Source organism: Carassius gibelio, chromosome B15 (assembly GCF_023724105.1).
Source record: "Carassius gibelio isolate Cgi1373 ecotype wild population from Czech Republic chromosome B15, carGib1.2-hapl.c, whole genome shotgun sequence".
NCBI lineage: Eukaryota > Metazoa > Chordata > Actinopteri > Cypriniformes > Cyprinidae > Carassius > Carassius gibelio.
The window spans coordinates 9,688,618-9,701,839 of NC_068410.1; the positions used below are offsets into that span (position 1 = coordinate 9,688,618).

The following is a 13,222-nucleotide window of genomic DNA, read 5'->3' on the forward strand; positions in this document are numbered from 1 at the left end:
TGTAAGTCAGAGACAGCACCAGTTGACTTCCTCTCTCCACACTGTCCTCTGGTCACACTCCAATGGAAGGTTTGTCCCTGCTCCTGTACTTCCCTCTTCCCTTCTTTATCTTTCAATCTTTTTCTGTTCTCTCATTTATGTATTCTTTTTCTTGGGTTTCAGTATTATTTTTATACCATTTTCCTTTTTCGGATCTGTTTATCATATAGTGCAACCTGTAGTGCTAGAAGGCATAGTTCATAAAAAGATTATATTATTTACTCATCCTCATGTTATTCTTTCAGATGAATATAACTGTATATATTCAATATATATATAGTTGGATATAGTTTCCAAGGCATTTGTCATTTTCACTTGAAAAGTTTAAATGAAACTTTAAATGTTTTTAATTTGTTTATTTTTTATTTCAGCTTTGTTTCAATTAACAAAGTTTTTGTTTTAGTTAACGATAATAATCCTGGATTTGTGTACAAATCATATATTTGAATTATATATTTCCAATGAATCACTTGATCCAATTCACAGAATGTTTCATTCACAGTTCAGTCAAACCAAATTCGTGATTCTTTTATGGTGCTTTTCCATCCTTTTTAAAAGCGTAAACTCTCCAGTTTCCATTCACAAACATGAGGGTGAGTAAATGATGAAGAAGTGTTGTTTTTAATAAACTAATCCTTTAACACTTGTCAATTGGGATGTAACGATATGGCGGTGGTAAACGTGTCTCGATATCGTTGTGGTTAGGTTACAATATTAAAAGGACAGGTCTCCGCCAAAAAGCAAGAGGAATAAACACAGACCCGCGGAACAAATCATTGTTAACTACATATACCATGATCCTTTGCGCTGTGTCGTCACAGCAACCGTTGTTAAGCCAATAGGATTGCACGCTGTCCACACAAGCTCAAAGCAAGCCAGCATGGCCGACAGCGATACTGGATGAAAACAAAACCGAAGTTGAGATTGTGCCAGCCCCTGCAGCTTTTAAATCAGATGTCTGAAAACATTTTGGTTTCGCCATGTCAAAAAACGCAAAAGGAGAGAAGGTGGTGGACAGACAATGGACTATGTGCAAGCACTGCCACAGTAAACTGCGATACAACACAGGAAACACAAGCAACATGAGTCAGTTTGGGGATCACAAATCATTTGAATCAGTTTGGGAGTTCGTAGCGGGTTCGCGAATCATTTGAGTCAGTTTGGGGTTCGCAAATCATTTGAATCAGTTCGGGAGTTCAGAGAGGGATCGCGAATCATTTGAGTCAGTTCGGGAGTTCGTAGCGGAAAAGAAAGTTTCTAAAGAAAAACTTGAACATTAGCTAAAGGATAGTTCAGTGTTTTTCTGAAGGCTTTTTGCCAGATTGTTAAGGATTTTTTTTACTGTTTTTTTTTTCTTCTCCCTTGCAATGTAGATATTTTGATCTTTCTGATGAAAGACGTGAACATAAGCTAAATGATAGGTCAGTGTTTTTTTAAAAGGCATTTTGACTGACTATTTTATTTAAGTTTGTTATTTTCCTAAATACCAGTTTTAAAAGGCTGCTTTTATTTGCCTTGCACATTTAAACCTGACTTAACTTGATCTTTGTTTGCACTTTAAGGGAATTCCCTACTGTTTACAATTGTTCCAGTTGCTTTTTAACTTGAACATTGCACAGAAGAATCAGTTATGCAACCAAATATTACTATACAGAATATTGATGTTCCTGACTACAACTTGCACTTTAAGAGCACTATGTGATCAGCATTTTATGTTGTCATGGATCCATAAATACAACAATAAATTACCTGTTGACTGGCAAAAGCAGAATAAATGTCAGTATTTTTTTGCTATTATCATCACAAACACTATCGTGAGTTATTTAACAATACCGTGAGCTTTTACACAATAACGCAATAAATATCGTACCGTGAGGTCAATATCGAAATTGTATCGTACCGTGAGATTTTGATATCGTTACATCCCTACTTGTCAATACTTCATTCTTCATTCCACCCACCTTAAGTATATTTTTTGTTCTCTCCTTTTATTCCAGTCTTGTTCTCATTCTTTGCCATTTCTCTATGCTTCTTTTTTCTTGAACCTATATATGTGTCTGTTAGTTGACTGCATGCCTCGCTAGTGGTTCTGGTAGAAACTGTAGATCTAGATTTGAGTAGGTGTTCATGTCTATTAACTTGTATTTGGAAGGAATGCATTATGTCTATCGTCTTTTGTTTTCTGATGTAGAATTAAAAAAATAATAATAATGCTATTTACATGTTTTGGATCGAAAGTGCTTTTTCTCATTCATACCCCTTCAGCTTGAGGGGGAGGAGGTGTGTAAAACAATATCAGACTTATTGAGATCTCCTGCAGCATGTGTCAGAATGAACCGGGTGTTTATATAGAATGACATTCTGGCTGTGCCGCCCCACTTCGTCTTAGCTCTTTGGCAAACGGAGAGAGATGACTCACAGGAGATGCAGAAGTTATCTGACACTGCACATCTTGCAAAAGCACATCCTAGCACTGGAGACCTGACAACCTCAGCACCTCGGCTCACCTGGGCCGGGGACAAAGGGCCACTGGTGCCCTGGGGCGAGACTTGTTCCTCCAACTTCTTTCAGGCTCTGCCATCCCTTCCCTCCCTCCATCTGTTCTTCTTTCCTTCCACAGAAAGGTGAAAGTACGGCGTGTGTGTGCTTGCGTCTAAGTTAGAGAAGCGGGCGGCACAGAAAACCTGTGTCACTCTCCATTAGCTGCCGTGTCCTGACAGACAGGCCCCCGACTGCAGCTGTGTCTGCCTCATTCGCTGGGGTGTCCGCAGGTGCAATCTAGGCCAGGCCGTCTCTACGGTGCCAGCTGCCCATGCTGCAAATATGAAACTCACTTCATACTTGTCTGTCACGCTCCTGATGAAGATAGATGTATGTTTTCACCATCTTGCGGCTAGCTGTCCACTGCTACGCTACACTTATGCGCAATGGTGTGAGCTCTAGTCACAAAATGTGTGTAATTTTCTAAGATTTGTGAGCTTAAATGTTAAAACATTATCTGTAGACAATTTATGCCTTCTTCAGCTAGAAGGGACATGTTGTAATAATAATTACTCAAATATATGAGTAGAAAAGTCCATCTCTGAATGGAGAGTTATGCTTTGTGGAGGCAGCAATGAGCCATTGTAATTCTTTAAAGATGACATAGGTGGAAATGAGGTAGCTAATTGTGGACGTTTCGGAAGTTTCAAAGCTAATTCGGAGGCACATTTGACAAGTTTATTGACACCTTGGTAGAGGATGTGTTAGAGAGAAAAAGAGTGCTACCGGCTTTATTCAAGTGGAGAGAGATTGAGAGACAGAGAGATAAAACATAATGTCTCTGAGTATGGAATTGCAGGGTCAGTGCTTTTTATAGAACGACAGTCTGTGTTTTTGTTCGAGTGTACGGATTCCCTCTCTGCGACTGACATTTCTGCCTGGAGTAGATGATTGTGTGAAACGCTATTTCCAAGGCAGGCCGCAGTCCTTGAGCTTTTTTTAAGAAAGTGTTTGAAAGTCACATTGCAAAATGTCAGCTTTTCCATCGTCCGCCCATGAAAAGACTCTGTAAATGGCAGTATTTCGCTAACATCAGCAGGCTAATTGTGGTAATAGACTGCTGACAGGTCAGGTGTGAGCCGTTCTGACTGCTCTGAGCCTGATCCAAGCGAAGAAAGAGTTTTTATTTTTTACCCACCTTCAGTAACGACCGACCGTACAAGATGTTAAATTGCAATGCAAACACATTTTAGTTTTACTAAGACTTTTCTGCTGGACGAACAGAATTTTTTGACATCGTCTCCGTGAGACACAGAACTCATCTCAATTGAATCAATTGTTTTTTACCAAAAGCTCAGTAAAGGTAAAATGAAATGCACCTAAGATCTAAATGAAGCACAAAACAAGGGATTGGCAAACAAAAACATTTTATTTATTTTTCACTTCATTTAGTCTTAGTTGTTTTGTTCTGTTAATATTTATTAATTTATTGCTTTTTATTCCGTTTGTTTTTGCTTTCTGCTTAGCACTTTGTTTAAATTTTTTTGTTTTGTATTTTGTAGGTTTAGTTTTTTTTTTTTTTTGCTTTTATTTAACATTTTGTTGAATTTTCTCTGCTTTTTGTTTGTTTTGATTACATTTTGTCTACTTATTATTGCATGTTGTGTTTTTTGTTTTACAATTTTTTTTGTTTTTTTTGTTGGTGTACTGCACTGATATGACTATATATGACAACATCAAATGTTGACAGATAATATCTGTCACAATGTTTTTCTGTGAATAGCACTGCAAACATAGATGTATCTTATTCCTATCTAGTGCTTTAGCACTGTATTTTCCCTACAGCTTTACAGATCAATACAAGCAGGCCTATGGATGATTTGTCCAAAAACATGTTAGCCAAGTAGATGTTCGTGTATGAGGGAAGATGACTGCCTGAGGCACTGTTGTACCATCCTGAGGCATTCACAGTTTCTGTCCATTTTGACATACAAGGAGTAATTCAGGACAGAAAATCTCAGTTTGATACGAGATATGTTTAACCAGAAAGGAGCCACTTTATATTTTATTGCTGTCAGGGTCTTACTCCTTTCTTGTGACTCCCTGACTGTTAAACCGACTGTATAATTAAAATAGTTCTTAATTCATTTTATTGAACTTATTATATTGACCTCTGTCTTAATATTGCACTGGCTGTCGACTGATGCAGTCCTGAATTTAATATTACTAGAAAAAAGGGACTATGCGCCACTGTGTTGATGCATGTAGCGGTGACAAATTGCCGCTCTCTGTTCATTAAACAGCTGATAAAAGGGCCTCTTATTTATGTATTTATGTATCAGTTTCTTGATGCTGCTCTGACAGATATTATGTATAATAGCACAAAGCTGAAGAAGTGTGTGTGTGTGGCTTGGGGGCGGGGGTATAAAAAGCAACCAGTGCTTTCATCTCAGCAACAGCTCTGAAGCACCCAGATGGGCTTCGTAATGGTGCGGTTGACAACCTTCCAGAGTGCATCCATTCTGAGCTCGCTTCCCACCCTGTTGGCCCCCCGTCCCTCCCCTTGCTGGGGGGTTCAGGCTCAGTACAGATGTTGCCCAGACAAAGGCACATCTGGATGACCTACTCCCAGCTGTTCAGACACGACCTCGGAGTGTGTTCACGGGTCTCTGTGCGGCTCACAGAGGCGGAATGATGAATAGACGAGGTGCTGTCGTACGCCCACGATGAACGAAAGCTTCACGTTTCTGTGCGGCTATTCATCAAGTCTGGGGAAGTGAGTTTACGCATCTATCACCTGTCAACGATGTACGCGCTCCCCCCCCAAACCTGCCATTATAAAGTAATTAGATTTTTCTTTGAGCGAAGGGGAGAGGCCCGTGGTACACAACACAGTTTGGTATTTGTTTTTCTGGAAGGAGAAGAGAAGATATTAAGCTTTTTGTGTAGTTTGACTGTGGGGTTGCAGTTAAAGAAAATGTTCGCAGTCCCTATTAATGAAAGGACACACACAGACACACACAAAACTCACACACTACATCCTCGCTTCATCCCAGAGTTATTCACAGAGGCATAAAACATTCAGAGTGCCATTCTCTGTCTGATTGGCAGCGTACAATACCGTGGAACATCACGGAGGAGCCATTATTGTGGGAACTTTTGATGTTTGAAAACGGCAGTGTTTAATTTAGCTCCACTTTTTTTCCCCTCACTTCCACTTGGTCAAAGTGAATCATTTGCATGCGCTCAGAGAGAGAATTAGCCAGCGAAGGTAATCAAGCAGCCCTATTCCGCCAGATGGCTTTCTCTATAGACAGTAAATGAGCACTTTTTAACTGCGTTTTATTCCGTGTTTCTGCTTCAGATAGCACTGTCATTGGACGTGATCTACCTGGATAATAAACGTAATTTCTGCAGGCCGTTATTAGATAAGACCTTTCCTGCCACCGCATTAAAATGAACCGCTTTTGAGGTCTAATTTTCTATGTCAATGCAAACAAAGAAACCAGGTGTGTTTGTTGTACGCGCGTTAATGTCGTATTTGCGTCCCGCCGTTCCCACCCCACGAAAATTAGGCGGAATATTTATGCAGATTGCGGCAGGACCCAGCCATTGTCGTGCGCGGCGGGGCCGGGGAGCGTTAGACAAAAAGGACGTCTCTGTGCCCCCTCTTTCTTGGCGGGGACGAGGCAGGACGTGCCGCACGCGCCTGTAAAAGGTCTTCATTTGTTTGTTGTTAAAGATCTAATTAGGAGGATGAGAGGAAACAGGATGGGATGGCAGCTTGTCTAATTAAGAGGCGCGTCCAGGGTTCCCTTTGAACCTCAAGGACGCCCATCTATTAGAAAGGCCCATAAAAAATGGATTCAGCCTAAGTGCATTTTTGGTTGCTTTCCTTAAATGATAAAGATGTGCGCACTGGAGTGGGCTTTCCCCTCCTCTCCGGGAAGCCGAAACACTTGAAGATTCTGAGCATACCTCAGGCATTTCCTCTGTTTTTGCGCAGTTAGCGATAGAGAGCTTGAACATCAGGATGCATCCGTGATTTATTCATGTTTGGGAGTGTAGGTACTGACAGGACGGGGATTTTCATGCTCGTTTCTGTTTACTGTTCATAAGCATCTTTCCAGTGCTTGTGCCTATGAATTTCTCCAGTCTGGTTGGGCACTCTCTGAAACAGAATGCGAAAACAGGAATTTGCAACATGCATTTTATTTAGCTTGAAGATCAGGCGCCTGAAAAGGTACTATAAATAGCCAAAAAATATGTTGCCTGCAAAAACACACATGTATGTGCTTGCTGAACATTTCAACGTTGCTTTGGTTCGCCTCATTCTACTTTTTATGTTAGTGTAAGGAGATTTCAGTTTGTAATATTAAGTTTATATAGTGTAAACAACATTTTATTTGACCAGTGCCTAATTAAACGAAATATTCTAACATTTTATGTATCTACATGTAAATGGTCCTTGTGAAAACTTAAGGCTGACTTGATTTGGTTTAATGATTTGTTGTTAAAGAGTATTACTCACATTGGTGACCACATACTTTAGGTCAAGTAATGCATAAGCAATAGCAAGACATCTCTGGGTCTTTAATAGATGTTTGGTGACCAAAAATGCAGCCATTGTTGTTTATCCGTCCGAGCAGACTCCAGGTTTGGGCTGAGGTGAGCAGTCAGCAGACTAGCGGCTAGCGGTGGATAATTAATGAGTGATTGGAGAAGGTCAGAGCAGTGCATCTACAGCCTGTGAGAGAATCAACTTTCCTTTCTCTTTTCTTTTATTTATATTTCTTTATCACTCCCTCAACTCTTCTTAAATGTAGGCTGGCATAGACCTCATTTGTTCTGCTGTGTATATCTGAGATCCTCTGAAACTAATTAAAGCAGAGGAAAAGGAAGAAGAATCGAATGTGGTACCTCACCAAGGCTGCTCTAATGAGACGCTCTCTGGGCTGATAGTTTGGCTGATATAAAACTCTAGCAGGGGGACTCTATTGATTATTTATAAACAGTTAGTGCAGGTACACTGGTGTTCTTTCCATCCCTCTCTTTAACACCTTCCCTCAAGTTCACAGTTCCACGTCTGTAACAACAGCAGGCAGTGCAGGACGGGGTCAGCTTAATTACACCCCCTCAGCTATGGATCATTTTCAGGTCTTCTTCTCCGCTACAAGGTTACATCTTCTCATATTTGTCTGCTTTTTACACAGAGAGAGTGACAGACTTGAGTTTAGTTATGTAATAGTTGTTTTTCATCAAATTTTGTTTGCAAACAACATTTGGAGAATTAGCATATCATTTTATTTACATATTTATTTGTGTACAGTGGCCCCAAAAAAATATTTAGACGCTACACTTTTAAATGAATCGTATTGCATTATGTATGAAATATCAAACAAAGTCGCATCAAATATTTTTGAGAAGTATTTAATTTGCTTTTATTTAAAAATAGATATTTTGATATCTATTGCAGTGACATTCATACATTTCTTTAATGTGACCTTACTATTCAAAAGGCCACTGTATGTAATATTTAAAAGCATGCTTTTATTCATAATAATTTGTTCAACAAACTGATACGAAAAAACACATTTACTAACACACAATTAAATATTCTTATATTTGTATATACAGGTGGGCTCGAAAGTTTGGGCACCCCTTGCAGAATCTGTGTAAATATGAGTAATTTTCAAAAAATAAGAGAGATCATACTAAATGCATGTTATTTTTTATTTAGTACTGTCCTGATTAAGATATTGTACATAAAAGATATTAACATTTAGTCCACAAGACAAAAAAATTTGCTGAAATTATTAAAATAACCCCCTCAAAAGTTTGGGAACCCTTGGTTCTTAGTATTGTGTTCTGTTACCTGATGATCCTCGACTGTCTTTCTGTTTTGTGATGGTTGTGCATGAGTCCCTTGTTTGTTCTGAACAGTTAAACTGAGCAGCAGTCATCAGAAAAATCTTTAAGGTCCTGCAGATTCTTGAGTTTTCCAGCATCTTGGCATATTTGAACCCATTCCAGCAGTGACTTTATGATTTTGAGATGCACCTTATCACACTGAGGACATTTGAGGGACTCAAACACAACTATTTAAAAAGATTCAAACATTCACTGATGCTCCAGAAGGAAACAAGATGCATCATCAGGTAACAGAACACAGTATTAAGAAACAATGGTTCCCAAACTTTTGAGGGGGTTATTTTAATAATTTCAGCAATTTTTTTTTGTCTTGTTGACTAAATGTTAATATCTTTTACGTACAATATCCTACTCAGGACAGTACTAAATAAAATATAACATGCATTTAGCATGATCTCTCTTATTTTTTGAAAATTACTCGCATTTTCACAGATTCTGCAAGGGGTGCCCAAACTTTCAAGCCCCACTGTATTTTGTCATATCAAAGAAATATAACCACATTTTATAAATCTCATAAAGAGGATGACATGATTCAACATATGCTTTGTAGTTTGGTTAAAAGTGTTAACCGAATATCAAGAATACCAGACAGTAGTATTCTAGTTATTTTCCTGCTTGATGTATTTGTGAACGCTAAATCCAAATTAATGAGCGTTCCTTTCTCAGAACATCTATTAACATCAGTACGTTTTTATGTATTAATCAAAAGTTTTTTAAACCATAACTTCTGTTTGCTTATCTGATCTGTAGCAGGTTAGTATCTCCATCTGCAGCAGACCCACGTATTTACAGCATTATAGTCTAAAGTGGTGGTCTTCACAAACTCACTGTAACATTCACACACACAGTCACACTGAGGAGAATTAGCAAGACGTGGCTTTACAAACTGACCATCTATTTTCCCAGTACCAATACATTGTACAACCATGCAAGTCAGATATTAAGCATTGCCTCATAACATTACTATGCAAAGTCCTATTTCCCCCAATGATGGAGTCCCACTCCTCCTCCTCCTCCCTTCCTCCTCCTCCCCTGTACTGTATCTCCCAGGCTTCCCCGATTACGGTTTCTATTCCTCGCCAAGCGACCAACGGGGGCCCCCCTTCTCCTTTGCGGACTATGGCTCCCTGGGCCCCCAGGCGGCTCAGCTGCTGCAAAGCGAGCATGCCACATCAGCCTGCAACTCCCCTCTCCAGCACCTGGCCAGCCCGGATCAGTATAAGAGCCCAGGTGTGTACCCGCCTCTCCTTCATTCAATGATTGATTTGATTCATGCAGTTTATTCATCACCCTGCCATTCATTAAAACAAGAAAGAAAGAAAGAAAGAAAGAAGGGGGGAGCAGATGAGAAGGGAAAGCGAGGGATTTGTGCATCCTTGCAGTTTGCTGCATGTTGAATTGTGGTAGCATTGTCATTTCGCCCATGGATTTAAGGGAGTGTATATACATGGCCGCTAATGCACATGTACTGTCGAGATCGATGCGATTTGGCTGCGGTCACAGTCCCTGTGCAATTAACTGGGAAATGCGTCACATGCGTTTGTGCTTGCCAGTGAATATCTCCTGCAGGACATACTCAGACACGTATATACTGTATGTATTACACACCCATCAGCTCCATACCACTCAACTGTCAGCCTGCTGGCATGTGATAAATGATATCCAAACATCCAACATCATGTACATGAGTATAAAATGACAAGCCATTTGTTGGTAGTTGATTGTATCGCTTAGTTGCCCCACTTGAACGAAGTATCACATATTGAGATGCATCCCTTTTCTTTTTGTTCTGTATGCATTCTGTTTGTTCACACATATAGTGGCTCCACAATGTATTTAGATAGTTAGATGGATAGTTCACCCAGAAATTAAAATTCTGTCATTATTTAATCACCCTCATGTCATTCTAAACCTGTGGAACACAAAAGAAGATCTAAAGAAATGTTTTCTGTTGGGGAAAAATCATACAGGGGAAATGTTATACAGGTTTGGAATAATATGTTCATATATGGGTGAACTATCCGTCAATGCAGTACATACAAAATAACGAAACAAGTGACATCTAAAGACAGATGGAACAAGCACACTTTTCAAGCAAAATATTTAGTAAAAATACGTTTGTGAGGTTTTAAATGATAAAACACTAGATTCAACTTGAAGAGACTTCAAGTATTTGGGTACTTTCTGGTCGTCAAATGTTAGTGGAACAGTTCCATAGAAATCTCAGATGAAGCAAGAAAAAAAATCACCTTGGTTTGTGGTTTTGTTATCTAATGAAAATAAGTTCAGGCATTTTAAATTTTGGCTTTTGTGGCCAGTGGATATAGAATTACAAAAACTATTAAGTGAAAATGGAAAAAGTGTAACATGAATAAAAAAAAAATTCTTGTTTTGACAGCACATTTAAAGGGGAGAATTTTGCTCTTCCCAAACTCTTGGCATTTTTTTTTTAATGATTCATGGTAGTGCACCACTGAACTGACGTTCAGCCTTCTTAAAACAGTAGTGCTCCACTTTATATTCAGTAGCCTGTAGTTCAAAGGAAGGCAGTCTTGAGATCTTGGCAATAAACAAGACATTTTAGAGAAAAAAAGAAAAATTGTGCCGTCAAGAGCCATAATTATGGCTAATAAACTGTCTTGCAGACATTGAGGCATGTGTGGATTAGACATCCACGCCAGCAACCAGACTGTTCCTGCTTAGCGAATGCCAAGGAATGTTGACAGTATTGGCAGTTGCCGATTATAATGTTCTCTACATTTCTTTCAACCACGTGAGCAATATACTTTACTTAACCTCCAAAATGTGTCCTGTCAGCAGCACTTTCCTTTTCTTTCTGTAAATGAAAATGTAAATGATTGCGTGATCTTAGGCACATTACACATAATAGGAGATTTTGAAATAAATCCATCATGGTTGGTAATGTGTATGAATTCGTTTCACAGCAGTATTGAGCTACAAGAACAATTTCCTGATTTGTTGATGAGCACATCCCCATTGATGTCTCCTGGAGATATAAAAGACAGCAATTTAACATGTCTTATTAGCGCTGGTCTATTGGGAGTACTGAAGCCAGTCATAGCTCAGGACGTGATGCTAACCAGGGCTGTCACTTACAGTGTTCTGGTTTCGCTCTCTTATTTTAGAAGCCTTTATTCGTGACAGGGGAAAAGCTGATTTGAGTGTGTAAGCTTTGTAATCCAGATCAGTACAAGAATGATTTCAAGATGAGAGTTAACACTTAGGAGAACTTATGAAGTATGTAATTGTTTGTCTGACACCCTGCAGATGCCCTGAGGCTTCATACTGTGCTTGCTCAATTCCTGAAATATTGACCGCCAAAATCATTTTAATCCATATTTTTATTTTAGTTTTGTATTTCTTAGTTTTTTTGTTTTGCAGTAAACCACAACAAAAACTATGATATAAATAAATGAGTATGATATATCATACTCATTTATTTTCTTTAGCCTATGAGGTTGCCTGAGAATATTAGGGGTTTCTCAGTTGTTAATGGTTTATCTGCATGTTTTATCTTTATTTGATCAAATAAATATATAGCTTAATAATGTTTACAAGTGTACAACATTTTAGTACAACACTTCTTGTTTTGAAATGTGCTTTATAATAAACATGAACTTAAAATTAATTTATCTTGAAAAGCAAAATCTTAAAGGTAAAGAAAATTGTTATTATTATAATCATGTTTATTATTGTAAGTTTTTGTATTATTATTAATATGATTAAAATCCTGAATCTCAATTGTATTGAGAAGATTTATTCACATTTTAGTAATAATAAGTGTAATTCAGGATATAATAAATTGAATTATTTACCCATTATGTTCCAGGACTGTAATTATTATGTCTATTTGTTGTCCCTTGCTAATTATGCATTATATTTTGCATCATAGTGGGCTAGCTACTAACAGGTGGTACACTAGCAACATCCACTTTCCCTCTCCACTCAGAACTAGCAGTGGATATACTGTACATGCTTTCCCATCATCCCTAGAAGTAGCTGACGCTATTTTGATAAGCTGACATTTAGAAGTGAGAGCTCTGACTGTAGAGCTGCTCACCTCTCCTGTTGTCTGTGTTCTCATTTGTGTGAAAAGCAGACGGATTGTGTGAGTCTGCCTCGTTCGGTTTCCCCACGGCGGCATATTGCCCCCTATCTAACGTTATTTGCTCTCTTACATGAGCCCTCCAGGCTAATATTCCATTCGTACAGATATCTTTTACCCTCCTGAGTTTTTTGGAGGCTGCTGCAGTAATAGACTCCCCCCTCAGTGGGCGCTGATCTGAAGCCCTCCGCCTGTGGAGGAACTTGATTTAATATTTGCTTATTAATGGAAGTGTCATAGAGGGCCGTGCGTAGGAGAAAAATTAAGCGTGGCACAACAAGGGGCCTCAAAGTTTCTGAGAGCATTCATTTAATTTAATTCATGCATTTGTTTTTATTTTCCTTAATTCGCCTCTCAACAGCAATGAATCGGAAGGGTCATCTGCGAATGACAGCAGCCATGGCTCAAGTGCTCTGATATAATTAGTCTAATTGTAATTTTTCCTCCAAAACCCCCAGCCCCTCCTTGCTCCTTTTGCACATTTGTCAGTATTTCTGCTTTGTGGATTTGTGTTTAGGGTCAGAGGTTCTAAAACTTTGCAGCCAGGATCCCCAGGATCAGTGTTATCTTACTATTATTTATCTGCTGTAATATGTATGCCTTTTTTTATATTACTGTTAATATTATTATTTCAGCTTCAGATTT

At 38.8% G+C, this 13,222-nt stretch overlaps 1 protein-coding gene across 11 annotated transcripts in view; it reads left to right on the forward strand.

Moving 5' to 3' along the window:
• msi2b (musashi RNA-binding protein 2b) overlaps window positions 1-13,222 on the forward strand; it is a 251,834-nt gene that overhangs the window by 225,850 nt on the left and 12,762 nt on the right. For 7 of the 11 annotated variants that reach the window (XM_052575397.1, XM_052575396.1, XM_052575394.1 and 4 more), the window contains one exon: window positions 9,502-9,681. The exons of the other annotated variants lie outside the window; for them this stretch is intronic. In XM_052575397.1, the coding sequence (XP_052431357.1) occupies window positions 9,502-9,681 (180 nt within the window). The remainder of the gene's footprint in view (window positions 1-9,501; window positions 9,682-13,222) is intronic. 11 annotated transcript variants of the gene reach the window in all.